Raw genomic sequence first — 27,921 nt, forward strand, 5'->3', positions numbered from 1 at the left:
CTGAGGAGCTTCATGGATTGGATCTCCATGGGTGAGCAGCTGCACATTATCCTCAGATCTCCATGTGCAATGACAAGCGTGGGCTGGAGTCGTGTAAAGCACACCGCCACCGGACTCTGGAGCACACTGCCACCGCACTCTGGAGCACACCACCAACGCACTCTGGAGCAATGGAAATGCTTTCTCTGGAGTGACGAATCACACTCCACCATCTGGCAGTATGACTTATAAATGTGGGATTGGCGGATGCCACAAAAATACTTCCTGCTGCATGCGTACAGGCAACTGTAAAGGCCCTTTTCTTTTTCGGCATGACAATGCCCCCTTGCAGAAAGAGGTCCATCAAAAAGTAGTTTGCCGAGTTTGATGAGGAATAAGCTGACTGGCCTGTGCAAAACCTCAATCTAAACCCCATTGAACACCTTTTGGGATGACTTGGAGCACTGTGCCCAATCTCACTATTGTGGCTGACAGGATGCAAACACAGCCCCAAGTTTGTACCACGTGCCCGAAGGCCAAATTGACACCTTCTGTCTCCCCAGCTAACCCCCTTCTGTCTCCCTAGCTAACCCCCTTCTGTCTCCCCAGCTAACCCCCTTCTGTCTCCCCAGCCGGTCCCCTTCTGTCTCCCCAGCCGGTCCCCTTCTGTCTCCCCAGCCGGTCCCCTTCTGTCCCCCCAGCAGGTCCCTTCTGTCGCCGTCAAGCGATAGTGGCTGCCCAGACTGCTCAGGTAGATCCACAGATCCAGCGCCAATGCAGTGATCAGCAGGGTGCAGGCAGCGACTATAGAAAGATTTTATCTGTGCCCTCCTGACAGCTGCTTCCATTGCCTCTGGGAGTTCTGCACAACCCTATATATATGCATGCAAGTGACAGCAAATAGCTCACCACAAACAATAAATACATATATACATCTACATAAATCCTAGATACTGTACCTCTACATTGCTTATTGACTGCAACAATCCATTTGTAAATAAAATCTATATTCCCTTGATGTGTGTGTACATCATTATATGCATTCTTATGGTGACTAGCATGATATCCGTGACATAGCTTGAGCTCGATTTACAGCAATGTAGCCATGAATAAGTAATGTCCTCTAGAGGTAATTTGTCATATTCATATGTCAGTGAAAGAACATTATTCAGCACTTCACAGTTCCTTAAGGGACCACTAAACCGAAATACACAAGCTGCTTTATTTAAAGAAAGAAAATAAGCCCTTCACAAATATTTGTAGATCTTCCATTAGCCTAATTTGGCATTTGCCTAAAGTATCTTTCATCTGCTCGTGACTGTAAGCTTCAGAATGTGGTCTTAGTTGGTTTCTCATCTATCCTTTTGCAGCCTGGACCAATCATGTTGTGGGGGGTTCTTTTAACATATGCAGGATAATTAAAGGGGTCTTCATCTATTTGTAATGAAATGTGCTGATGAAGGGGTTTTTGCATAATTTTTAGTATGTTACTTATTTGGGAACAAGGAGCATCCTTATGCAGAGAGCAAGGCAGTCGCCATGCAGACTTTTCTTGCATTTTAACTCCTAAGCCATAGGTTCCCAAACTCCACCATTACAGTCACGTTTTTTATCCATGCTTAAACCCAGATAGTTAAATCAAATTGACTGATGTACTAATTAAGTCACCTGTGCTCAAACATGGATATCCTGAAACCTGGACTGTAATGGCGGAGTTTAGGAATCTCTGTCCAAAACATTATGTGGAAGGGAACCCAGAATGAGGCTGCTGAAGATATTTGCCAAAGGATTTAGTAGAACTTAAATCACACAAACACATAAATTAGCAGTTTTTTCTTAAGGGCTTAACACAAAAAATAGTATTTGTTTTGGTGCGCCATCTACTGGATTGACATGTATACTGCAACTTCATGAGTCAAGATAAGCTTCCTGATTAGTGCTTAATATATAGTTGGAATTCTCTGTGAAATAGATCTTGAAATATATATATCTATGTATTTATACATGCATATATATACAATTATATAAAGCAATTTGTAATTTGTGCATTGAAATCAATAGCGTCTACAAACTATACAGAATGACATATCAAATTATATCCACAGAGTATAAATTAATATAAAAAATAAATAAATATATATATATATATATATATATATAATATGTGCACTCCCTCTAAGTGTTGAAGTCGCTGCTAGATTCTTCCAAATAAAATGATATATTCAAAATCATCAAAAATGGTGAAAGTGTAGTGAAGATAAACAGTGCAAAACAGTGAGGAAAAAAAATCATTAAAAGTCTGTAATGTTCCAGTTTTTCCTGAATGTTCCAAGATTCCCCTGATGACAGTCCTTGGGGATCCTTATATGATATTCATAGACAACGTGTATAAAACAAAAAATAAAAATATAGGATAAAACTGATATATAATTGCAAGTGTTCTCATGCAAGTAAAAATGGTGTATATTTGTAGTTAAGCACTCTACTCGTGTTTAAGTGTCCGCACATATTAAAAAATCCCAAAAATTATCACATGAATGGAGGCTGTTTTTTGTATTTCCCTATATACATACTCATATACCATTCCTGGAAGAACGTCAGTGTATTTATGAGACGTTGCTCCGTGCCTGACCACAATCTAGTAGTGTTTTTACGAGTTTTAATTTTTGGGATTTTTTTTTCTCCAAAAAAATTGCGGAGGCTCCAGAGGTGGGGCTGCAGCGCAGTCCAAAATTCAAATAGGGGAGCAACACCAACTGCCTTTCCAAATGCTGCCAAACATCGTCAGCCAGGACTCACTGGCAGTTGGTGTGGCTCCCCTATTTAAATTTTGGACTGCGCTGCAGCCCCACCTCTGGAGCCGCCACACCATTACAACTTTATTATAAGTATAGAAGATAATAATGATAACTGTTATTTATATAGCACACGCATATTCCGCTGTTCTTCACAGAGCATATGTAATCATTCACATACTTCACACAGACACACATTAAGGTCAAGTTTTTGTAAGAAGCCAATTAACCTACAAGTATGGAGAGTGGGAGGAAACTGGAGTACATGGAAGAAACCCATACATACAAATGCAGGACATACAAACTCAACACAGATTAGATTGATTGATTGATTCCTGGTTGGAATTTAATTCATGACCCCAGTGCTATAAGGCAGAAATGCTAAACACTGTGCCACCGTAGCATGCAAAAACATATCATTCATGGGCCAGTATTTTGTGACCTTTTCCCACAAATGGAAATCTTCATAATATGTGTTATTGGGGATATATGTGCATGGAGTTAGAACTGGGCTTAGAACTGGCTTTTTTTTTCTCGGATCTCTCTGGTTAGATTTTTTTAGCCAATTTAGAGAAAACAAACAAATGTTTACATGAATGAAATGGGAAGGAAAAATTTGTTTGCTTTTTAAGATTCATTAACTTGGCTACTGCTGTCTTTAACATGTAAGGTCGACCTTGTTATTTATGGTGTTTTATCCACTTTGCTCTCACTGTGTATCTATTGTGTATGATTCAAGTAGAGTATGAAGTTGTTATCTGTGTTTTTTCCTGGAGAATTTAAAACCACAATTCTATTAAGTGCAGAATACACCAGGGTTTTATTTTTCATCAAACGGTGGCCAAGTGGTCATTTAGCTGTACGATAAATGTCACAACTGCTACTCTGTTTATTTACTAAAGAATTGATATTGTGTCCTACATTTTATGCTTGGTACACACTGAGCGGCTATTTGGTAAGCTATACACACTTACCAATCGGCCTCAAGATATGTCAGGCCTAACATCACAACTAGGCGAGCATTTAAATTTGCCCGCCCAATTGAGATGTCCGTGTTGGAGGTCCCTGCAGCCAGTGTACGAAAGGATGGTGGCTCGCCCATACACACAGCCAGATGTACCGATATACTGTATATCTTTCATATAGATTGGCTGTGCTGCAGGGCTGACTTGATATGCCTGTGAACGACATCGTTCACAGACATGGCGGTTGTACAAACCCGTTGATGCACTCACGATATATCGCTCGCCGATATAATGAGCAATATATCGCCAAGTGTGTACCCAGCGTTAGGCCTTCATCCAGTGCATGCTTATAATAGTGCTATTTTATGCTAATAAAACAAGTAAACTACCCCATTGTGTTGCTGTATCACTTTTATGGATGCTTCTTGCTCCAACTGAAAATGAGACATCCCCGTTTTCTTGGTCGTTCACCAGTTACTAATATTTTAACACAATAATGTATTTTCCGATGGCAAGCAGTTGTAGAGAACTTTTGCATTTTATAGTTTTGGCAAACATGGTAGTTTGTTTGCCAGGCCAGCATATATGGCACAAACAACATAGAGTGTAATCATTAATGTTTTGCCAGATAAGTCCTACCTAAATGTGTGTGCCAGAGAAGAATTGGTAATATGGAACAATTTTCGGCAGCAGTGCTCTGTGCAGGTCTTTTCATTCAGTTCGATTCCAGGTTTTCTATGAACTTGGCAACAAAGCCCTGTGAAGTAGCCTGGATTGACTTCTGCATAAGAATGACTAAATGGTCCATCTGTGAAGTCTTTATTATTGCTAAGTGTTAGCTGTGCAGTGGAAACTACGTGGACAGCAACACAACGAAACACACGGGTAAATGAGTACCGTTCTTATATACTGTAAATATAGACAAAGAATAGTGAAATCAAAGGGTTACACATGAATATTATTTGGACAGCTTAGTATTTACAGATGATATAACTTCTGCCCCATGTAATGCATTGCTTGTCTGTTGCCCCTTGTCCTTTAAAATTGTCCTTGTCCTTAAACTGGGTGCATGCTATATGATCTGTCGTCCAATATATTGTTCCGATGAGCAGGGCCGTAACTAGGGTAGTGCGACCAGTGCCGTGGCAGGGGGCGCTGTTTGGGCCTGTCAATTTCCCTCTTTATTATCATTCTCACTTGTAGCTTCCTTTTCGGTTATCCCCAGCATCTCCTGGCCTCCCCTATCTCTTCCCTGGCCCTTCCCCACCTTTTTTGGGTGCACTATCTTATGTCCCTATTTAAAAAATGGGGGGCGCCAATGTTCTCACTGGCACAGGGCACCAAAAAGTCTAGTTACGGTTCTGCCGATGAGGATCGGAGCGATATATCGTAAAAACATTGTATATTATAGAGATTCTCAAACTCAGCCATTACAGGTCAGATTTTAAGGATATCCATGCTTGAGTCCAGTTGGTTAAATAAAATTGACTCAGGTACTAATTAAGTAACCTGTGCTCAAGCATGGATATCCTTAAAACCTGGACTGTAAAAGCAGAGTTTGAGAACCCCTGGTATATAGATGTGTCCTCATACCTCTAGCCCCAATACACCATGCAGCACAATTTGCTGTGAGCCGCCAGGTCCCGTGCTACTCTGCTAACGTTGGGCGTCTTTTTTGTCATCAATGTGTTTAAGCCGCAATGTGATGTGACTAGGATGCACCAGGAGACTGTGCTGATTAATTTGCTATGTGACACTTGTATATCTGTCTGCACCTGAGTCTGTTTATTAAGCACAACGGAACTTGGAAAAAACTGCGGCCTCTGCATTGTCATATTTAGGGCGGTATCCAATTAGCAGCGCTAAATTAGCGCTGCTATTGGATCGTCGTGGGGCTATCCAATTAGCCCCGAAGTGCCGCCCGGCGCCGGCACTTACCATGGGTTTATTTTGGGACATGATGTGTCCCGAAAAGTAATCCACGAAAGTGCCATTTTTTCACCCCCGCAATGGCGAGAATACATAGGTCCATGAGCTAATCACAGATACTATATGCTTTCGCCTGAAATAATAGAATATGGGGGAAAAAAAACTGCCAAAAAATGGGGATTACTCGCTCCTGAAATAATATCGGGGCTAATCTGATGCCGCACTTATGCAGATTCAGAGACTCGGTTGCACTCAGATATACAAGTGTCACATATCAAATTAATCGGCACAGTCTCATGGTGCGTCCTAAAAAAGAGGGTAAATAGCGCTGTGCGGTTATTACTGCATTTGATCTCTGAGGAACACTTTTTAAAAATTCCTATTTTATTGCTGCTCTTTATTATTATTATTATGGGAACCGGGAGCACCTGGAGGAAACCCACGTGAACATACAAACTCCACACAGATAAGGCCCATATAGCATACGCTGGAGGCCAGAATCAAACTGGTGGAATATTGGAAACCATAGTGGATAAAAACGAAAAAACAAAACTACAGTTTATTGCATTTTCCAAAGGCATCTAAACCATTTACATAAAAAATTCAGCCCATTTCTTATATCTCCCAGCTGATAAGATTTATAATTCATTGCTATTCAGTTTGATGCTGCAGCATTATCTGTTCACAGAGCTGTCTGCAAGCCATCCCGCATTCCTCCTGGGCCTCCGCAGCTCCCCGCCCTTTCATAACTGATTTATTCACTACAACAGGGCTTAACAGGCAGCCATAGAGCTACAAATCCACTTATGAAACCATTATTTCCTAAGAGCACATATTGTGAATTTCGGTGGGGGTGAGAAATGAGTGACATGAATATAGACTTTTACAACTACTGTATGTTCGTAGCACATTGTATCAGGCAAAGATTTTAATGGTAATAAACTGATCTGGACACACATTATTATGTATCGAGGGATATAAATGAGTCTGTAGTTCCCCCATTTTCTTGGACAACCTCATCTTCATATCACGGGCAGCACCCTGCGTAATGCTACTGCAGCTCAGTATCACAGTCCATCCACTCCTCCTCCTTAGGGGACAAATGATGATGGTGTTGGCTTTTCCAACTGATTCTCCAGAACCTTGCAGCCACCAACATGGCAGATTGGTCTTCACACCCCAAAGAGGTGCGCTGGAAAATCTGAGCTGCTGTACCATAATTCTTGGGGATGAACACAGCTAAAGGTCGCTCATCCCTGGTAATTGAATACAGGCCCCAGAGTTCTATTAGAGATGTTTAGATGGATTGAGACAAACCCTTTTAACGCAGAGCCGTGGGGCCGACGCCTGCAACTCACAGGCTATCACATTTACCCCAGAGTCTGTGAGAGCTCAGCATGCAGATATTTTTTCTGGGGCTCTAGCTAAGAGGAAGGGACACTGATAAAATATATTTCTAGTTGGTAGAGAAACAGTGAGGTTGGGAATACGCATATTTAAAGAGTACCTGTCACCTTAGGGTTACCCCCATTTAGGGACATCCAGTCCCTAGTAATCTAAGTGCCAAACCTCTCCCACCTGATTTGCACTGACACTATCAGCACTGGTTGCATGTAATTGCTATCTGGTAATGGCCTTACGCGTCCCTTAGTAATAGGTGTTCTCGAAGGGTGGACCACCCATCATATATAATTGATCATTTTTCTTAAGTTAGAAATTATATTATTATATTATATTATGTTTACATTATTTAACTGTAAAACTTGACATGTGGTTTTGGTGTTTGGCATCCATGCTGCCTTGTGGCAGTTGATCCTAGCGCCAAATGTAATTAATGGAAGCCTCATGTTTAATAGGTTAACTACATGTATTCTTTCTTCATTGCTTATGGCACTATAAAACATCTTTACACTATGCTTGCAAATATTTAACATTTCCATGGTAATCTGCTTCTTAGCACGGGCTGGCCAATCTTTTTTTCTCTCCTGCTTCTGAATGTGTCTTCCAGAACGCAGTACAGATGAAAATCACATCCTCCTCTTAACTCAAAGAAGGTTCAAGGATTGTTCAATGTGTGATATATCTGACGTTCTAATTTATAGAGACTCTGTAAAATACTGCTTTTTTGTAAAATAAGGCCCTGATTCAAACCCGCTCGCTGCCAAGGGCAGATCGCAGGTCTGAATGGCGTTTTTAAAAAAAAATTTTGAGTCCGTCCTTCTGCCCGCTCGCTAAGCTGTGGGTGATGGGAACACCTCTGTTTGGCCAGCCACCCCCCTCCCCGCTACAAAACGGGGCGAGCTGTCGATCAACATCGACAGCCGCCCCGTTTGTAGCGAGCCCCGGAGCGAGAGAATTTCTCTCTCGCTCCGGGGCTTGCGCACCCGTGCGCACTACCCGGCCGTCGCATAACGCTTGCGAGCGGGTCTGAATCAGGCCCTAATTGTTTTCCATTTCATTGTATATTTAGTTTGTTGCTTTAACTTGAGGTAGACTGTAAAAATAATGTTTTTATTTTGTAATTTATGACTGGATTTTTTTTATACTGCATTTCCATTTTGCTTGTCAGGCTGCAGCACTCAACCTAACCCACCTCATGCTCTTTCCTTCCCATCTTCCCCTTCTGTGTCACGCCTGTCTGTCTGCCCCTCCCCTTAGAATGTAAGCTCTCACGAGCAGGGACCTCTTCCTTCATGTGCTTCTCTTTACATTTTCTTCTACTCTCTACTCCCCATTAGGGCACCTAACACGGGACCGCCAATTCCCGGCAGCTTATTGTGAGTGCTTTAATCACTATTTCAGCAATGTATATAAGTTGTGTCCTTGTCCTGTCCTGTAATGTACTGTATGTTACTTGTTTCTTGTTCACCCATTAGTTGTATGTACTATGTAAGGCGCTGCGGAACACTTGTGGCGCCATATAAATAAAGGATAATAATAATAATAATAATAATACTGGTTGTATGTGTCCTGTCCATTACACTTAGACTTTCACTGGGGCAATCCAATTAGATGCCGGATCCTCGCACCTGTGAGTAAGTGCGCCTGTAAGTGCTGTACGCCGCACTCGTAGTACCTCCAGACTTGCACATTTCTGTTCGCAGCTCCATAGGGCTGCGAGCAAAAATGTGCATGTCCTAGGGTGAGATCAGGCAATGGGAAGGAAGGAGGAGGGGGGGGGGGGGCGACTTGACGTGCCATTGCAGTCCTTTCTATGACATTACAATGACAATTTCCACCTTTGTACCTACATGGATTGCAAAGGTTACTAGTTACTCAAAAAGTAATTCCTGTCCCTACATTTACCTGACTAACTACTGAATTCTACATCAGTTTGTCCACTAAGCTTTGTGGGTGTAGAATAAGAATTGGGTTGTTGACACCGGCAGGAGCCTCCGAAACAATTCTGTCCAGCACAATCCACAATCCAGGCCTGAGAGGGAAGCTGCCTGCGACCGCTTTAATGTCTCCTGCCATACTCGCGTCTAGCATCAGCCCTTCCCTGGTGTACATCTGTGTGCCTGAATGTGCGAGGAGGGAGATGTCCACTTTGAGCGCCTTCAGACGCTGTAATACTTCTGGCAGCCCCGGTGGGAAGAGAGTAGTGTAATAGGCACCTCTATATTATAATTAACATTATTACTAACATTAACTTATATAGCGTCAGCATATTCCATTGGGAACAAAACAGTAATAAACAAGTCTGGGTAATAGCAGACACAGATAAAGAGGTAAGCTATGTTCAAGTTAATATATCCAACTTGTTTTATGTTGATGACAAATGTTATACAAATTGTAGTATTCATCTTGGAGTTGCATGCATTCTTCCTATCTGTTGTGATACTGCACTGGGCTTTAGGTCACTCTGGGAGCAGAATGGTTACAGCACTCGGCCATAGTTAGGTGTCTGAGCTGTTAAGATACTGAACTCCTCTTCCTTCCTTTCAGCTTCAGCTGGTGGTGTAAAGGAAGCTAGCTCACTGTTTATTTACACGCCTGGATCATAGAAGTTCCCAATTCTCCAGCTCTGTTTATGTAGTGCTGCAAGGCTTCTTCTTACTGATGTCTTCATCCTTGTTCTATTGTAAAGAAACATCTAGTGTCCTGATTGGTGAATAGCTAATCGGTATGTAGTCATTATGTTGTTATTCGGATTGTCCACATGGTCTGAATGTCAACATGGTCGAAATGTCGACAGTCAACATGTCGATGTGGTCATTATGTCAACATTGTAAAAGTCAACAGTCACAATAACAACATTACAGGTTTAGGATTAGCGTTAGGCTGTGATTAGGGTTAGGCTTCTGTTAGAATAGAGGTAGGGATCTAACACTAGATAAACGTTACGTCAACATGCTAACAATTATGACCATTTCGACATTGTGCATGTCAATATGTACCATGTCGACATAACGTCCAAATTGACTTTCTGAATGACGACATGATTCTCTGGAGTTTATTTACTACAGTGCAGATTTTTAGAAGTGGAGTTGTTGCCTATAGCAACAAATCAGATTCTACTTATCATTTATCTAGCACCTTCTAGAAGATAGTAGCTAGAATCTGATTGGTTGCTATGGCCAACAAATCATTTTATTATTATTATCCTTTATTTATATGGCTCCACAAGTGTTCCGCAGCGCCATACAAAGTACATAGACAAGTAAGTGAACGGTATGCAATCGGGAAGCCGACTGCCTAAATACCGGCAGCCGGCTTCCCGACTGTCATATCCCGGCAAGGGTGAAATGCCGGGCGTCTAGATGTAGACGCCCGGCATTTCCCCGACGCCGGGAGACCGGTGCCCGGCATCCCGATCGTAGTGATGCCGGGCGCCGTGAGCAGACAGCCGTGGGGGGGGGGAGGGTTAGGTTTAGGGCTCCCGGGGGCAACTTAGGGTTAGGCACCCCCCCGGGAGGGTTAGGGTTAGGCTAGGGGGAGGGAGGGTTAGGGTTAGGCACCCCCCCGGGAGGGACTTAGGGTTAGGCACCCCCCCGGGGGACTTAGGTTTAGGCAGCGGGGAAGGGGGTGGTTAGGGTTAGGCACTTAGAGGGGGGATTAGGGTTAGGCACTTGGGGGGGAGGTTAGGGTTAGGCACCCCTAAGGAGGGTTAGGGGGGTTAGGTTAGGTTAGTAGATACTCACCTATCCACGATCGGGATTTCCAGCACTGTCGGGCTTCCGCTGCCGGGATCTCTGCTGATATCGGGCTGCTGCTGCCGGGAATCGAACTGCCGGCCATGCGGCCGGCGGTATTTCATACCAATTCCAAGTGAACAAGCAACTAGTGACTTACAGTACAATACAATGCATGACAAGGTGTATATACAATTATACATTGCTGCATTAGTGATCATAACACTCAAATAAGTTACAGGACGTAAGCAACCAGGTGTAAGGTGCCTGTTTGAGGAGTAGATGACAGTATAAGTAAGAAGAAGCACATGAGGGTAGAGGGCCCTGTATGTGAGAGCTTACATTCTAATGGGGTGGGGCAGACAAACAGGTGTGACACAGATGGGGTAGACAGGGAGGAAGGAGCAAGTATGAGCGGTTTAGGATGAGAGCTGGAAGGCTATGATGAAGTAGTGGTATAACATTAATAAATTGTGCTGCTTGCATTCCTCGTATGGGATGAATTTCTCTGCTTATCAGCTCATGGTGTGAGGAGTAAGGATTATCGCACATTGCACACTTGACAGGGATGGCGTGAGGAACAGACACCCGTGTACAGCATCAATCAGCACTTCCAAAGCAGCTTATTTTAGGAATACTTGTTGATTTTCACGTAGAAGGGTCTGCAGGCAGACTGTAGAATTGCTGAGTATCGCCTTGCCTGATTAAGTAGCATTGTAGCAACAACCACTCACTTACGTATCCTTTGCCAATATCATCATTTATGCCCCAACAAAAGAATGGCCATGGATAGTTGCATCTCAGTTGCAGACAAACCGATTTTCTCATAAGATGTACATATTAGTTTAATCCCTACTACAGAAATAAATTCACTGTAGGCATCTGCGGTTTAGTATAAATACATTGCATATAAAAGTTTACAAGAGTTATTTAAATTTTTGATGACAACAGTGACGCCATGGATGGTGACCTAAATATCAGTGCGGTCATGCACAGCGATCTGAGGAAGTTCAGGTGTCCGGCCTATAATCTTTGAGTGAATTAAGCACTTTGTGCAATTGTTTCAATAAAGTTGGTTGAATGTTTCCACTAAACCATGGCAGAAGCCCAGCCAGCTTTATTGATACATTTGCAGTTTTTTGATTCAAGGCTGTCCAGGGTGTGAAGCTCAGCCATGGAGAGTGGCCATTACCTGCAAAAGGAGGGACATGGGATAGAAAGATGTGGTTAGGAAATTTGAGGTGGGGGGAGTTAATTTAATTTACATAAACAAAAAAAAAATGTTGCCTGGAGCGCTGTAAAGTTGCAGTGGCTATCGTTTGTATCCAATACATTTTCCCTCCAGTTGTTTGTTTTGAATTTTGTCTTAATGAATTGTTTAGAGTCTCAGGCTATGGCCCTTTTAATTTCTAGGCAAACCTGCCTGATCACTGGGAGGAGGTATCAGTTACTGTGGAACAGTGAAGCCGGCTGCCTTGCAGCTGACATTTCCAAGTGGCTATTATTAGCTATGCTCTGGGAGATCTGCAGAGACTGTTCCAAGAGCAGGGATCCTTGTGATTAGGCAGCGGCACAAAGTTGCCACGTGGGTCAGCTATCTTTTTATAACGCAGGGATTCAAGTATCATGTTCAGCGATGATAAATGATTACTTTTAGTGAAATTTCATAGAAATAATGGAAACTAGTATGTATTTGGGGAATGCCCACTCCGCGACACTAATCCCCTACTTTCTAGACTTCCTGTGCCCACTGCCTAGTGATTCGCAGTTCTCACGGAGGAGATACCTGGACAGTGATTTCCATGCATGATTTACAGTTAACATAGAAGTCCCCAGTTAGAGCAAGTTTAGCTGGGTACACACTGACAGATATATTGGCTGGTCAATTGATCGGCCAATATATCTGCTGCCCGTCGGCATGTGTGTACCAGCGATATCTATAAACAACGTCGTTCACAGACATATCGCGTCGGCTGTGCTGCACAGCCCATGGCAGATATATCTGCAGATGTATCTGTCCATCAGCAAGTGTGTACGGGAGGTCTGCTGACTGTCCATACACATGCAGCAGAGGCCGCGGGGAGGGGGACGAGACACGGCCCCCCGTCCAGCAGGATCCATGGCCAGAAGCAGATGATGGTCGGTCAGTGTGTATGAATGACCATCATCTGCAGATATATCTGTGCAGTGTGTACCCAGCTTTAGACTGATTTGGATATAATAAAAGTAAGATTATACTGACATCCCATTTTTATTAGGCTTTTGTATAACGTGTAGGGAGACAACCTGTGAACGAACTTGGGAGCCTTCAATACTATTCCTAGAGCCAGCTGAGGCTCTTGGGTTTGGTACATAAATAGATCTACCCAAAAACCTTGGCTAATACCCTTTTCCACTACCTAAAAAACCCAGGACTCAGCTCAGTGGAAACTGCTACATGGAAAAAATCCCGGGTCTACTGACCCAGGATTTCTTCCCGGGTATCAAGCAGGGTTTTTAGTGGGTAAAACCGCTAACACTGCAGTGGAAATAGTTCTTACCTGGGTTTTTTGACCCAGGTAATTGCAAAAGCAGCTGATTAGTCCTTCCAGGGTGCTGTCTGCTGATATAATCACCCAGAGAACAGAGGAGACGCCTGAATAAAGGATGTCATAAAAGAAATGTCATTAAATTATTATTAATAATAATAATAATAATAATAATAATTAAATAATAAATGATAAGAATAAAATAAAATAAATGATAATAAAAATTAATAATAATAAGAAATAATACAGGATGTAATTAAAAATGGCATTAAATGTGGATGTCATTAAAAATTACCTGAATAAAGGCCATTTTTAATGACATCCACAGGTTTTGCTGGGCTTACCCGGGTTCAGTGGGACCGGAGGTGACCCTGGAAAAACCCGGGGCGAGGGTCCAGTGGAATCACGGTCTAAGCCAGGTACGACCCGGGTAAAAAATCCCGGGTCAGACCTGGGATTTTGGTGGAAAAGCGGTATTATATTTTAATACTTGCCTAAGCCCATATGTTTTATATGGGAGATGTATCAAGGCTTCTAAAGAGTGGAGTTTTGCAGCAGTAGAGAAGTTGTCCATAGCAACCAATCAGCTTCTAGCTAACAATGATCAAGTCATACTTGCCAACAACCTGGCTGCCCGAGGTTCCCGACATTGTGCAGCCCTCTGCTAGGTAGTGGGCGGGTTGGGGTGTGTGGCCGGGATACTTGCCCACTCTTCTGGGTGGCCGGGAGAGCCACACAATATTTTTAGGGTTGATACATGTCCCCTATAATCTCTTCTCTTGAAGTCAGTGAGTGGACATTATGATCTTGTAGTATTTTGAAACTATTGGGGGGGATTCAGTTGGGTGCAGGGTTTACCCCGTAGCTAATTAAACGTGCTGCCCCATTCATTTAGCTGGGGGATCTCCGCGCGGTAAGCCCTAGAGGGTGAATTTCTCCTCGCAGCTTCAGGAGCTGTCAGGAAAAATCTGCATTAAAATGCAGACTCCTGTGTTTAATGCGCAGGAAACCCATATATTGCAGCACTTTGCGCTGGGAAAATGCAGATTAATTGAATAGATCCGGACAGAGCTTTTCCCCACTGGCAAATCCAGGGCCTAATTGAAATCCCTCCTTAATATCATTAACTTAAATCAGTGATTTGAGTGAGATGGGCTTCCTCATCCGTGCCATTGTCCACAAAGAGAGAGTAATATTACGTCTACAGTGAGTACAGGTGTTGTGACAACCAAGAAAGAACAAAGCAGCTTTTCACCAAGCACTTTAGCATTATTTTTTTTTCAAAGTTTTAGCTCCAAAGTTGGAAGCACTGAGGGTCTAATTGTCAAACTCTGGTTTAAACACTTTATTTTTAAAGTTTTTTTTTCATTTCATTTCTGAATCAAAAATACTTTGGCCCCTTACTCCACCAAGCGCCATTCCTATCCACCTGTTCGCATTGTGCCTCTAATTTGGCAGCTATACCAAATATCTATACTAAAAGTAATATTTAAAACTAATTAAATCAATAACCTCTTTGGCTGCAGATGTAATTAAACTCTATTATACGTTTTAATATTGTGCCGAAGCCAAGACAAATCCTTTGGAAACGTTGCTTGCGCGACACAGTCGTAGCTGTATTTTCCATAAAACACCTATGGATTCTGTGAGGTTTGCTTTCCGCGGAGATGTTAGGTGATCCAAGGCTGTTTGAGAACTTAACGGGCTGAAAGTTTTACCTTTTAATCATTCTTGGCTGGAATTCTGACCCTTGGAATTGTAGTTTGCAGTGATGTGTTGGCAGCATGACTGTTTAATGATAGTAACAGTTTTGGAAACTATGTCGTATATTGGTTGCTAGATTTTTGGGTCAGATTTCTAACCATTGTTTCATGTTTCTCTGACATAGGGTGGGATGTACTAAGGGCAAAAATGCTGCAGTTTTTTGTCGTTTTGGCTGCATTTTCATATGTACCAAGCTCCGGAATCCGATACAATAAGGAGCTTGGACCCGTCAGGTAACACCATCTTTAGATGGTTAGGGTACTTAACAGCGCCAGTCGGGATCTTCAGCGTTCAGGCTTGCGGCGTTGGGATTTAGTCAGACGGCTTCCCGGCCGTCGGCATTTCATACCTAACTCTGCTGTACAAGGCCAGCTATCACACATATAAATTAATACTTTGTGTCATTGGGCTATATTTATTAACATTATTTTTACTAAAATAAAGTGAAAAAGGGTGTTTTCACGGATTCGGTATGAAACACCGCCGGCCGCATGGTTCAATTCCCGGCAGCGGCAGCCCGACAGATGAACAGATCCCGGCAGCGGCAGCCCGACAGCGCTGGAAATCCCGATCGTCCTAAGGTAAGTAATAACTAACCTAACCCTAACCCTCCTTAGGGGTGCCTAACCCTAACCTCCCCCACAAGTGCCTAACCCTAACCCCCCCCTTCCCCGCTGCCTAAACCTAAGTCCCCCGGGGGGGGTGCCTAACCCCAAGTCCCCCCCAGGGGTGCCTAACCCTAACCCTCCCTCCCCCTAGCCTACCCGTAACCCTCCCGGGGGGGTGCCTAACCCTAAGTCCCCCCCGGGTGCGCTAAACCTAACCCTCCCCCCCGCGGCTGTCCGCTCGCGGCGCCCGGCGTTGGGAAAATGACAGGCATCTAGATATAGACACCTGTCTTTTAACCCACGCCGGGATAAAGCAGTTGGGAAGCCGGCTGTTGGGATCACGTCAGCCGGTTTCCCGATTGCATCCCGTTTTCACACCCTTTTCACATTATTTTAGTTTCACCTATAGTTATTACAGAGCATTCGTAAAATTGTACTCCCATAATTGTAATGGGAAATGTGATCCGACCAAAGTTACTAAATATAAATTGTAAAAAAAATACTGGGAAAGCCCTGTGATAATAACGTCATCTGGAGCAAAAAAAAAAAAATAGCCCAAATAAAAATTCACTTACCTGACTCCAGGGACCGGTGGTCGGGGCTCCGGTGATGACTCCCCTCCTGTCAGCTGGTCTCCCAGGCTGCACTGCGGCCAGGTCATCAAGTGATCGGGTCCCAGTGCAGTATGGGATATCAGCTGACCGGAGGCATGGAAGACATCACCGGAGCACGGATGCAGGTAAGTGCTCTTAAGGGAGGGGGGGTCCGCGATCGCAGGGGGCAGGGCTTTGTGTCAGGGGCGGGGCATAGCACCGGGGGGTAGCAGCGGTGGTCGGTCGCCGCATGCGTGGGGCACTAGTCACAGTATTTATTTGCGAAAATATCGTGACTAGAGTGCGGTGGGGATTCGCAGGGACAGAGCTTTCTCGCAAGCTATGTCCCTGCAAGGGATTTGTAGTAAATCTCTGTGATATTGCCTGCATTCGCAATGCGAATTCAGTCGATAATATCACACTACAATCTGCATTACAAATGCGGATTGTAGTAAATAGAGCCCATTGTCCTTCATCCGTTCATAATACCATTAATTGTTACTGGATCATTGATTTCACAGTGTTGATACAGGTCCATGGGAACTGAATGCACATGAATCTTATGTCCTTGTGCTAGCTATAGTAATCATGGTGACAAATGTGCTTATGATATATTAGTTCAAGCTTTATTTTACAGGTTAGCAAACTTTGTGCCTTTATATCCATAGTCAATGCCGTTAGCCATGGATTCCAAAAGGTTTAGCTTGTGAGGTCATGTATGCCCGAGTGTGGGATCAGCATGGGAGAAATGTGCACAGAACAGACACCAAATGACTGTATGCATGTGGGCGTCTTGTCAGATGATGTTACAGCTGTAGATAACATTGAAGTGACCAATATGTTGATTTATAGCATTTTCTAGGCTGCAATTATCAGTGTATAATTTTGCACACTCAGTGGAGCAGCTGACATTGCGTAATGCCAGCATGCATTGCAAACCAAGTTTCAATGCCATTGTGTGCCTCCGTCTATGCATCGCTGCTAGGCACCCACCAAGGTGCATGTCTTTGTGGAACAAGATACTGTAAGCAGGGAGCAGAGTATAGAAAATGTGGACTAGTGTAAGAACATGATCTCGTTTAGCAGAATGGGATTAGTACAATGAGATAGAGGGGTGGAGCTGGTTGATTATTTTTACCTCTGCTATAAGGATTTGTATCTGTTCACCGCTGGAGGAATAATTTTCATGGGTTCTAATTCGAGCCCCAGTGTTGCCCTGTAGCGAAAAGGGAAAGCTCTAGGCACACTGTGGGCAGTGCAATAAGTAAGCTTTGCAGACACCGCAGTGACCCTTCCAGATGTCCCTTTCCACTCATGCTTTGTTTAAACATAGATAAAGCTGCATTAAGGAATATTTGAAATTAAACACATGTATATTTTATTCAGTGCTCAGTGGGATAATCCATTATTTAACTTAAGCTTCTGCCAAACCCATGAGGGGTGCATATTACCCTAATACATTTATATGGTTTTTTTATTTATTTGTTTTTACAAATGGGGGTAGGATGAGATCCCAAACCAGTATATTGCCTGGTGCGTCATGGGTACTGATGCGTTGACAGTGGTGGAGGGTGAGTCTGATGCATCATTACAGTTTAAAACAATGCATCTATCTGTCTATTGTTTGCTTTTCCTTCGCAACACTAAAGCTGGCCATACACGGTGCGATATGCACTGTACGACGCGACGGGGGATCCGACGTCCGACATATCGGGCAGTCCCCATACACAGCGCGATCGGGTGACCGACCGCCCAATATGCCGGCACCCCCCTCCCCCGCCCGCCTAGCGCTGCATGGGATTGCACATTGCATCCCCAGATCGACTGAACCTGCAGTAAGGGTGCGCGCTCGTTCCAATATCATGCCCATACACGGCGCGATATAGGAGCCAAATCGTATCGATCCGTCAGATTGGCTGATTTATCGCACCGTGTATGGGCCGCTTTAGGATTTTACGTGGGGTTCTATGAAAGCCTAAAATTGTTATTTTCCAGGATATACTATTATAAGATAATATAAACAATTGAATCACAGAACTCTGTTCTCTCATGCTACGGTACTGTTCCTTGGACTGTTGCACCCTGACTAATTATAGTCCTCCCCAGCTCTTTAAATTTAGAACAACATACAGTAACAGAGCCATGCAATGCTGTCATGACAGCAGCTGTGCACATATAAAACAAATGGAGAGGGGTTGTCCTTTGAAAGGAAGGAGCCCATCCACTTTCTACATTTGACGCTTGGAGAGTGTCCTTTGTACTATGATCATCCGGTTGGATTTATTTAGCTGATCATGTATCTTCTTTTGTAGCTGTTAATAATTGATTTACATATGTTTACGTCACTTTCTATATATGTATGTATTTTATTTTAATATCCACATCTGTCATCCTAAAGTAGCAGACGGTGTTTCAGATGGACATACACCAAATACCTAGCAGCCACAACCATGATCTCAGCCAGTCATATGTTACAGCAGCTGCGTGTAGATACAGCTGCTTGTATGTTTCCAATACTTGATCTCTCATCAGTGAGTTCCTTTGCAGATATAGATCTGTACATTGTACTCCTGTGTTCTGTTACTCCTCTTCTTCTGGTAATTATGGTGTTTTGCAACTACAATAAACATTTATACCCCAAAGTTTTTATGCACTATATAAAGCGTTAAGGTAAAATACGTTGTTCGGTTTACATTCAGCTGTAACTTTAAAGTCATTATATTAATGACTTCTTCCAGCCTTCATCACAAGCAGTAGTAGACACTACCACAGGTTTATGGCTTAGGTGGGGCTGATTTATACTAAAGTGCAGAAATGTTAGAGCACTGCATTGTGGCCCTGTCTTTGTATATGGATGTACCTGTCTGCAGTTTGCACTAGAAATGTCCTGTTACCCAGAGGACTGTAAACCAATCCCACAATCTCTGTCTCCTGAACTGCTCAGAATTATACAAAATAGAGATTTTTTTTCAAATTCCTTCCTGGGGATCCTCCAAATGAAATATTCAGTCCAGTGTTCAGTAGAAAGGTGACATTTAAGGGCTCATTCTGAGTTGCACAGAAATAAATGCGGAGCTTGGCCTGTATGCTGAGTTGCATGCATCTATGCGCCGCAATGCTCCCAGCCATCATCACTATCCCCATGCATTTGCAGCAGCCCTATGCCTGATGAAAGATTTGCCCGAAATCAGATGATAGATCACTGCGTATAGCCAACTTGGCATGTCCTGCAATCCACTGACACACCCCTAGAGCTCAGTTATGCGCAGAGTGACGCGGCGGCCGCGGAGCATGCTGGGAAGTATCCGATCAGATCCCTCATAGCAGCGCGATGCGGTTGAAGCCCATAGGCTTCTATAGGGTAAGAGAATGATGCATACGGAAAATGCGGTAAAGAGGGATTTTACTGCATTATTCGTTTACTGCGTCCCGTCCAGGGCCTGATTCAGAGATGTACGTTCATCTGATGTTGAGGGGTCTGCGCTTGCAGGAGATGGAACAGGGGCGTGACTGCTCACTTTTCTCGGAAAACAGGGGTGTGTGTCACCCCAATTTTTCAGGAGGGACGAGGCCAGTGTCTGCGCTGATGAACGCCGACTCTTGGCCTCTTATGTGACCAGCGCCCGGTCATGCTGCGAGAAGCGTCAGCTCCCGTAGCCTGACCAAAGGAGCAACAATCATCACGATGGATGCGATGGTGATCCCAGCGATGTTGGTCGCAGTGCTGGGACTGTAAATGCAGCAAGGAGTTGTCTGATTTGCTTGTGAGCGGCTCTGCAAATTAGTCCATCTCTGAATCAGGCCCACAGCTTCTAAAGTGACAGGAGTTGATTGGTTGGAACTTTATCTCTCTCCCAATTCTTGCAAAATCTCCCTTTAATAGTGCTTTATCCATGTAAATGGTGTATTTCCCTGCAGAATGGACCACTATCCTTGTCAGCGTGGGTGCACAACATGGGAGCAGCTGGTCATTTGGAGCTAGAGGTTCAGTTGTCACAATAATAGTTTTATCTGAAATTCTTTAATGACTAAATTTGTACAATTTTTTTACTCAGCAAAACAATGTGAAATATAGTTGCTGTCCTCTTGTAACCTGTGTTCAGTACTTTGTAACAGGTTTACACTGTATGATGAAGCTAATAATTCCCCCTTGGTCTCCCTACAGGTATACATCATTAAGGTCACCTGGTCAGATTCCACATCACAAGTCATCTATAGAAGATACAGCAAATTCTTTGACCTTCAGGTACATTTGTCAGTAACGTTTAATGCTGCAGAACAGTGATTCTTCTGTTTGTGTATTTACAAATTGAAATGTTTTGCTCCGATTTGTCGTCTTATAGATACTATAAAATCCATAAGAAAAGTCTGAAGTTATTATACTGTAATTAATTAATTACCTTCCATTATAGATGCACAAACATTGAAGGCCAGGCAGCTTGATATGTCTGAACTTCCTACAGTTTGTGTGTTCCCACCAGGCTAGGATGTTGGGAGTTGCAGTGTTGATTGGTGCTTCCCATTACCTAATTCTTATAATATATCTTAAGAGTCCTGAATGTATTGAAGAGGTTAAAGAGCGATACAGAACTCTACACCCGCAGACATCGCTGTTTCCTCTACAAACACTGACTAAAGCCTGGCTTTATAGGAGCATGACTGAGGATTGTGTGGGCTTTTGTTAACACGTCTAAAACCCTAGATCCATTTTCTGGGGCATGTTCCTTGGGTCTCCTGGCCTTTCCTGGTACATTTGAAAAAGTTCTCATCAAGCCAAGCCTGTCAATGGAGTCAGTGTTGTGGACAGGAAATGTCTGAGTATTGGAGAATGAGCCTTGAAAGCTGCTATTGATAAGTAAATGGGTGCCTTTCGTCAATGGAAGGCACCCACCGCTTTAATGTTCTGTCCCGGACCATATTAAGAGAAGTTAATTAAGGATTATGGATTTAACCTCTCTTTAGCCGCTGTAGTTGTTTTACCAGAGCAACTGGCTGTTGTGTATTAATGCAACGTAGTAAGTCAGGTCTGAGCATGTGTCTGCTATGCAGGACTGTGTGTTGCCCACTGAGCAAACTGTAATGGGGAATTTGAGGCATGGAGTATATATTTTTTTCTTTCTTTGGGATATGCAGGGATTAATGGGAAGACAGGAGAGAGTAATGTCTTTAAGGCTGTGTACACACGTAAAGATTTTCTGTCCAACCATCCAACTTGTTGATTGGTTGGAATGAAAATCTGGTAATGTATGGGAGTAACTGATGATCAGCAATTTGCTCCTAAATGCCAGAAAACAAATGATCGTTCAGACAAGTTTGTTAAATGTTTGATCTAAACAATTTGTTCAACCAACAGTTTTTGTCCATTTTGCGGCGTTTGGGAGCAAATTACTGATTGTCATTTGCTTTCATACCTTACCAGGTTTTCATTCCAACCAATCAACTAGTTGGATGGTTGGACAGCAAATCTTTACGTGTGTACCCAGCCTTTGAAGTGGTGTGTAGTCACCACAGGACCTCAGAATAAAAGGGAATGAGTAAATCTCCATGTGATGATTTTACATTATTCCATATAAATATAGGCCTGTTGTTTTTTTATGTATGAGGAGAGAAACACAAATTTAATATGGGCAGCATGGTGGCACTTTGATTACATACTTGCCGACTATCTGGCTGCCCCTTCTGGGAGGGAGCAGCCAGATCGGCATGACTGGGGGGGCGTGTCAGCACACGGGGGCGGGGCCGGCCATCGAGTGTTTCCGGGCTGGGGGCGGAGCCACGTGATCGCATAATTTTTGCCCCGCCCTGGGTACACACTGCCGATATTACAGGCATTGTGAAGCAGGGGGCGGGGTCAACATTACGTGATTCCGCGTGAATCGCGTCACCGGCTCCCCCGCTGCGGGACTTTAACATGTAATTGCTGTGGGGATAGGAGGGGTTGGCGGAAGCTTCCCGGGAGGTCGGGAGCGGCACCCGATTTTAGGGAGGCTCCCGACCAAATCGGGAGGGTAGGCAAGTATGATTGATTAGCATAACTGACTCACAACATTGTGGTCATGGGCTTTATTCCAACAGTGGCCTTATCTTTGTGGAGTTTATATGTTCTCCCCATGTTTGTGTGGGTTTCCTCGGGCTACCTCCTTTATTCAAAACACAAGTGGTAGGTTATTTGGCTGCTTACAAAATGTACCCTAGTTGTATGTGAGGCCATGTGGTAGGGAATATGGATGGTAAGCTGTATTGTGTATGACCACCATTCTCTGTAAGGTGCTGGGTAAAGTGTGTACTATATAAATAATTGTTAATAAATGAGACTGGTCACTCCCACTGCGGCATGTAGCCCCAGCATTTGCAACTGGGTGTGGCCCAGCACCCACATGCTTGGCCACGCCTCCGCGTTCCAGGCCCTGGCAGATCTCTCAGGCTCAGCGGCCCTACATAAAAGTTCTTGCTTGACCAGCATAGTTCTGCAAGATTCATCCTTCATTTTATAAATAGCATTCCTTTAACAGCAAGCAAATAGCTGGGAAGGTTCGGACTTGTTTAACAAGACATTAGACCGTTCAAGTCATTGTTTTGTAAATAAGCATTTCACCATCAGACATGTTGTAATGGCAATTTGTTATTATAATGTGTAATATTAAGGAGTCCTGCTTAAACTTGCAAATTGCATGTTCCCTGCTTTTGGCAGTTAATTATGGCTGGTAAGTTATTCTTCCTACTAGACTATCAGCCTTTTCACCTGAGCACCTGAAATGAGCTCACCTGGAGGTGAGGCGTCTAGTCTGTAGGGAAGGGGTTAAATGACAGGCGTCAAAATCCCAACGCCTGTCAATTTACCTACGCCGGGAGCCCGACACCCGGCTTTCCGATCGAAGGTAAGCTGGGCGCGGGCAGCCGCTGGGGGGTAGGGGAGGGTTAGGTTTAGGGTTCCCGGGGGGACTTGGGGTTAGGCTACGAGAAGGGCGGGTAAGGCACCCCCAGGGGGAGGTTAGGGTTAGACACCCCCGTAGGGGACTTAGGGTATGGTGGCGTGGAAGGGGGGTTTAGGTTTAGGCACTTAGAGAGGGATTAGGGTTAGGCACTAGGGGGGAAGGTTAGGGTTAGGCACCCCTAAGGGAGGGTTAGGGGGTAGAATAGGGTAGGAAATAAGTACCTTAGGACGATCTGTATTTTCACTGCTGCCGGGATGCCGCTGCCGTGATTTGAACCGCCGGCCGCATAGGACGTGAGCTGGGCTTGTGAAATCACTCAAACACCCTTAATTAGACTGACCAGATCAATTCTTATCTAAAAGTTCCTGAAGCACTTTTGCAACACAAAAAAAACATATTTTAATTTTTTAATTTGACCTATTATGGTGGCACACATGCCTGCAATGTGTCTGGATATGAGGGACGGGGGTGGTGTACTAAGACTTGAAAACTGTTAAAGTGGAAAGTGATAAAGTACCAACCAATCAGCTCTTAACTGTCACTTTACAGGCCGTGTAGGAACTGATTGGTTGGTACTTTACCTTTCTCCACTTAATCACTTTTCAAGGCTTAATACATCTCCCCCCAGGATCTTTTTTCGATTTGGCACACACATAGGTGGCTTCGCATGGGGGCCGGATCCCACAAGTGACCATTTCCTTAGATGACGTCTTGCGTGACTGGTACTAGACAAGGAGAATAGTCCAATCTATGATTTTCTGAAGTTGCTGAATTTGGTGATATCATTATATATCATTCTGTACGTTTTTCCCGTTGGGATGACTCTTCCTCAAAAAAAATAGCAGATGTTGACAGGTTCAGGTCCCACAGGACAGGTCTCTAGTTGTTAAGAACAACATACTAAGGGGAGATGTATCAGACCTTGGAGAGAGATAAAGTGGGGAAGTTACCCATAGCAACCAATCAGCTTCTGTCACTTTATAGACTCTGGTACATACATGTTAGCTAGAAGCTATTTGGTTGCTATGGTCAACTTCTCCGCTTTATCTCTCTCGACGTTCCACTTAATTCTCTTGCCAGGACTGGAGCGCTCTAATCTGAGGCAGAGATGTGTCCTTTCTCTTTATTCTGCTGTTCTAGTCAGTGGAAATGGATATCTCCCAATTTTCTTTTAAAGGATTTTTAGCTGTAAAACAGGGGATCCTAAACGCTGCGCTTATATTGGCGGTTTTCTGATAGCGCAGCTAGCTCCAGAGCATGAGATATAAGGCAGACATAATTTTATATGTTCCTGCATTCTTCAGTTCCATACTGTGCACCCGACAAATGCCAGTACTGAGCTAGCCTGCCTGCCAGCACGTGTAATATATACATATGAGTAGTGGTTTTATGCTTTACATAATAAAAACAAAATGCAGAGCCGTAACTAGACTTTTTGGTGACCTGTGCCAGAGAGAGCATTGGCGCCCCCCCCCCCCCCCCACCCCATTGTTTAAATAGGGACATAAGATAGTGCACCTGAAAAAGGGCCATGGCCTCATGGGGAAGGACCAGGGAAGAGATAAGTGAGGCCAGGAGATGCTGGGGATAAAAGAAGAGGAAGCTACAAGTGAGAATGATAATAAACAGGAAAATTGACAGGTCCAAACAGTGCCCCCTGCCCTGTGGTGCCCTGTGCCATGGCACTGGTCGCACATCCCTAGTTATTGTCCTGACAAAATGGTTCCCTCTGGTATCTTTATACAGAATAATGATGTGCTAATGGGGTTTAGCGAGGGATGACTATTATTCTTCTGCTGTAGTTGTCACATCAGAACTGCGCACTAGTGCTCTACCACTTATTATTCATGTCTGAAAGGATAGTACACCTCGTATAATGGATGATTACTATGGGCCTAATTCAGAACAGATCACAACTGGATTGCTGCTGCAATTAGGCACGCAGTCTCACTGCGATGATATGCTAATACATTGCGATCGCTATGCCGTCGCAGCACAACATAAAGACGACCACATTACCTTGCACACACCCGTAATACTTAGCAAGACTGCAAAACCATCGGTAACATTGAGTACCATCGCAGCCTCACACACACTTGCACAAGGTCTGACCTTACTCAGGAATTGCTAACCTCATCGCACGCAGTGAGAGCCCAAACTGCGTATGGCATCGCAGTGGATAATTTATGCATGCCCCTGTAACGGCGTTCAAACGCACTGGCATGCCTGCGTTTCTCCGACCACCCCCCGTCACCTTCCCCAAACAATACTTCCTGTCAATCACTGCAATGGGTCTGTGTGGTCACTGCGATCGCAGTGGCTGGATCTAGCACGTGCACTGCGATGCATGCGCAGAATGCAACAATCGGACGATTGCGTGCGTAATCGCAGTTGCGATCGCTGCTGAATCAGGCCCTATGTTCACACTATTATTTTTGTTAATAAAGATCAGTAAGCCACTAATTAGCACACACACACACATAAACTCCTATATCAACTATACAGAACAATTTCCCACATCCAAACAGTAACCAAATCCTATTTCTTGTGCCATAAAAATAAGGGCGGGATGTACTAAACGGAAAATGCGGTAAAAACCCTGTTTTCGGGGTTTTACCTCATTTTCCATATGTACCAGCTGGCTGCCGGGTCTCTGATGCGGAGGGTAACACCAGCTTTTGCTGGCATTACCCTATAGAAGCCTATGGGCTTCTACCGCATCATGCTGCTATGAGGGATCCGATCGCATCCCTCCCAGCATGCCCTGCAGCCGCCGCGTCACTCTGCGCATGCGCAGATGGACTACCGGGTCATAATCCAGGAAGTCCACGGTACAGAGCACATCGCAAAGGACAGCTCTTATAGGGAGAGCTGTCCTTTGCGCTACTGATCGCATATGTTAGTGCATATGCGATCAGGGTATGCGCAAGGTTAGTACATCCCGCCCTAATTTCCAAAGTAAACACATCTCACACATAACACAACAAAAACTGAAATCGTGTACTCATAATCTCCTGCTTTGCCTATTCCAATTCCCTTTTTAATGTTTAAATATGCCTGTCATACTCTTACTTCAGCCCTCTGCAGGAGGTTGACCTGTTAGGAGGAACATACCATCTCTCATAAAGCAGACACAGAATGATTTACAACTTGGCAGACTTGCTTTTCGGTAATGCTGGATTGGTGGATTCATACACAAGGGGCAGGACCAGTATCGTCTTAACAAATGACTTCAGTCTCAGATTTTTGAGATTCCGCGGGCAAATGTTCCAGTGATTGGACTGAACACTACTTCCATGATGTGCTAACCTTTTTATTGTGAGTGAAAATAGTATTTAGTATGTATTTTAGGAAAACAACAGTATCGTTGTTTGCACTGACTTTTGTACTGGAGAAAATGTCTGTGATGTATGTGAGTGAAAATGATCCTGCACAAAGCCCATTATTGGCTTACTTCCTTTCCATAATAAGATCATCAGAGAAATATCATTTACAGTCATTGCTGTTCCACTGGGCTTCCAGAGTGTGATGCAGGCGAGTGTAGTAACACAGGGCCTGACTTGTACACTAATCCCTTCGCCACTGCGTCTTTTTATGCAGATCCTGTGAGTTAATATGCAAATATTGCAGCCACCGGGATATGTGTTGAGATGCCCACCGGCAGCTTTGCAAATGCAAGCGACTGCGTAAAAGTCACAGTATCTGCGTAAAAAGATGGAGCATTGGCCGCGGATCAGACGATTATTGCCCTTCCTAATAACCTTACGGCTACTCAGAATGGCCGATGGAACTAAGACACAGTCATCAGTGAAACTACATGTAAACACGCATCCGCTGAATCCGACACGCCCGCGTTTTTCTATCCACCCCTCTGTTACCACCCACAACGGTCCCTAGCTGTCAATCGCTCTGCGTCTAAATCCTCTCTGTGAGCGACAACACAGAGTCATCGGGACGCATGAGCCGTGAGATTTAGACGCATGCGCTGCAATAAAAACATCGGCCAACGGCGTAAATATCGGCATAGCATATAACTCTGACTCCCAACTTAAGATACTATTTATGCTTTCTAGGGCTCCTCAGTGTAGGGTAGGGTTTTCTGATGCTTGGGTGATATTAACAAGGAATCGCTCTTCAGCAACCTTTTTCTAGTTATGGGATTCCCTTGTTTTAAAGTCTCAGAAGAACCTTGAAAAACAAAGATTATTCAGATGTGCTCCAGTGTTTAGCGCTGCACATTTGTAATTACTTACATTCCTCTATTACTGTACAAAAGCAGTTGGCGAATGTCCACTTGGCTAACCCCAATCTTGCATTTCTTAGACAATTGCTAGTCCAGGCTCCGTTGCAGACAGTATGATGCCATACTACTCTGTACCGCAGAACCATCTTCGGATGTTATGACTCGAATACAGTAACTGATCCAGTGTCCAAGTGCGAAATGCGGATTTATATATTCTATTCTTTCTGCTGTTTTGGAAACTTTTGCTGCCTTGAGAAGATGTGACTGGAAGCGAGAATTGCTCCAGAAACCCTATCTCTGTGAGACATTTTGGCTGTGGTATTGTGAACCAGACATCCTCGTTAAGTTGAACAAGTGAGCTCTGCATAAAGAATTATATAAAACAATACATCGTCTTTCAGGACTTTTTCATTGTTTATGGCAAATCAAAATTTATATCAGAATCAT

The 27,921-nt window shown here is 43.9% G+C and overlaps 1 protein-coding gene across 5 annotated transcripts in view; it reads left to right on the forward strand.

Annotated features, from left to right (window-relative positions):
• SH3PXD2A (SH3 and PX domains 2A) overlaps positions 1-27,921 on the forward strand; it is a 378,368-nt gene that overhangs the window by 51,299 nt on the left and 299,148 nt on the right. For all 5 annotated transcript variants that reach the window (XM_088448737.1, XM_088448738.1, XM_088448740.1 and 2 more), the window contains exon 2: positions 20,462-20,542. In XM_088448737.1, coding sequence (XP_088304863.1) covers positions 20,462-20,542 — 81 coding nt within the window. The remainder of the gene's footprint in view (positions 1-20,461; positions 20,543-27,921) is intronic.

Source organism: Taudactylus pleione, unplaced genomic scaffold (genome assembly GCF_031769625.1).
Source record: "Taudactylus pleione unplaced genomic scaffold, aTauple2 ptg000464l, whole genome shotgun sequence".
Classification (NCBI taxonomy): domain Eukaryota; kingdom Metazoa; phylum Chordata; class Amphibia; order Anura; family Myobatrachidae; genus Taudactylus; species Taudactylus pleione.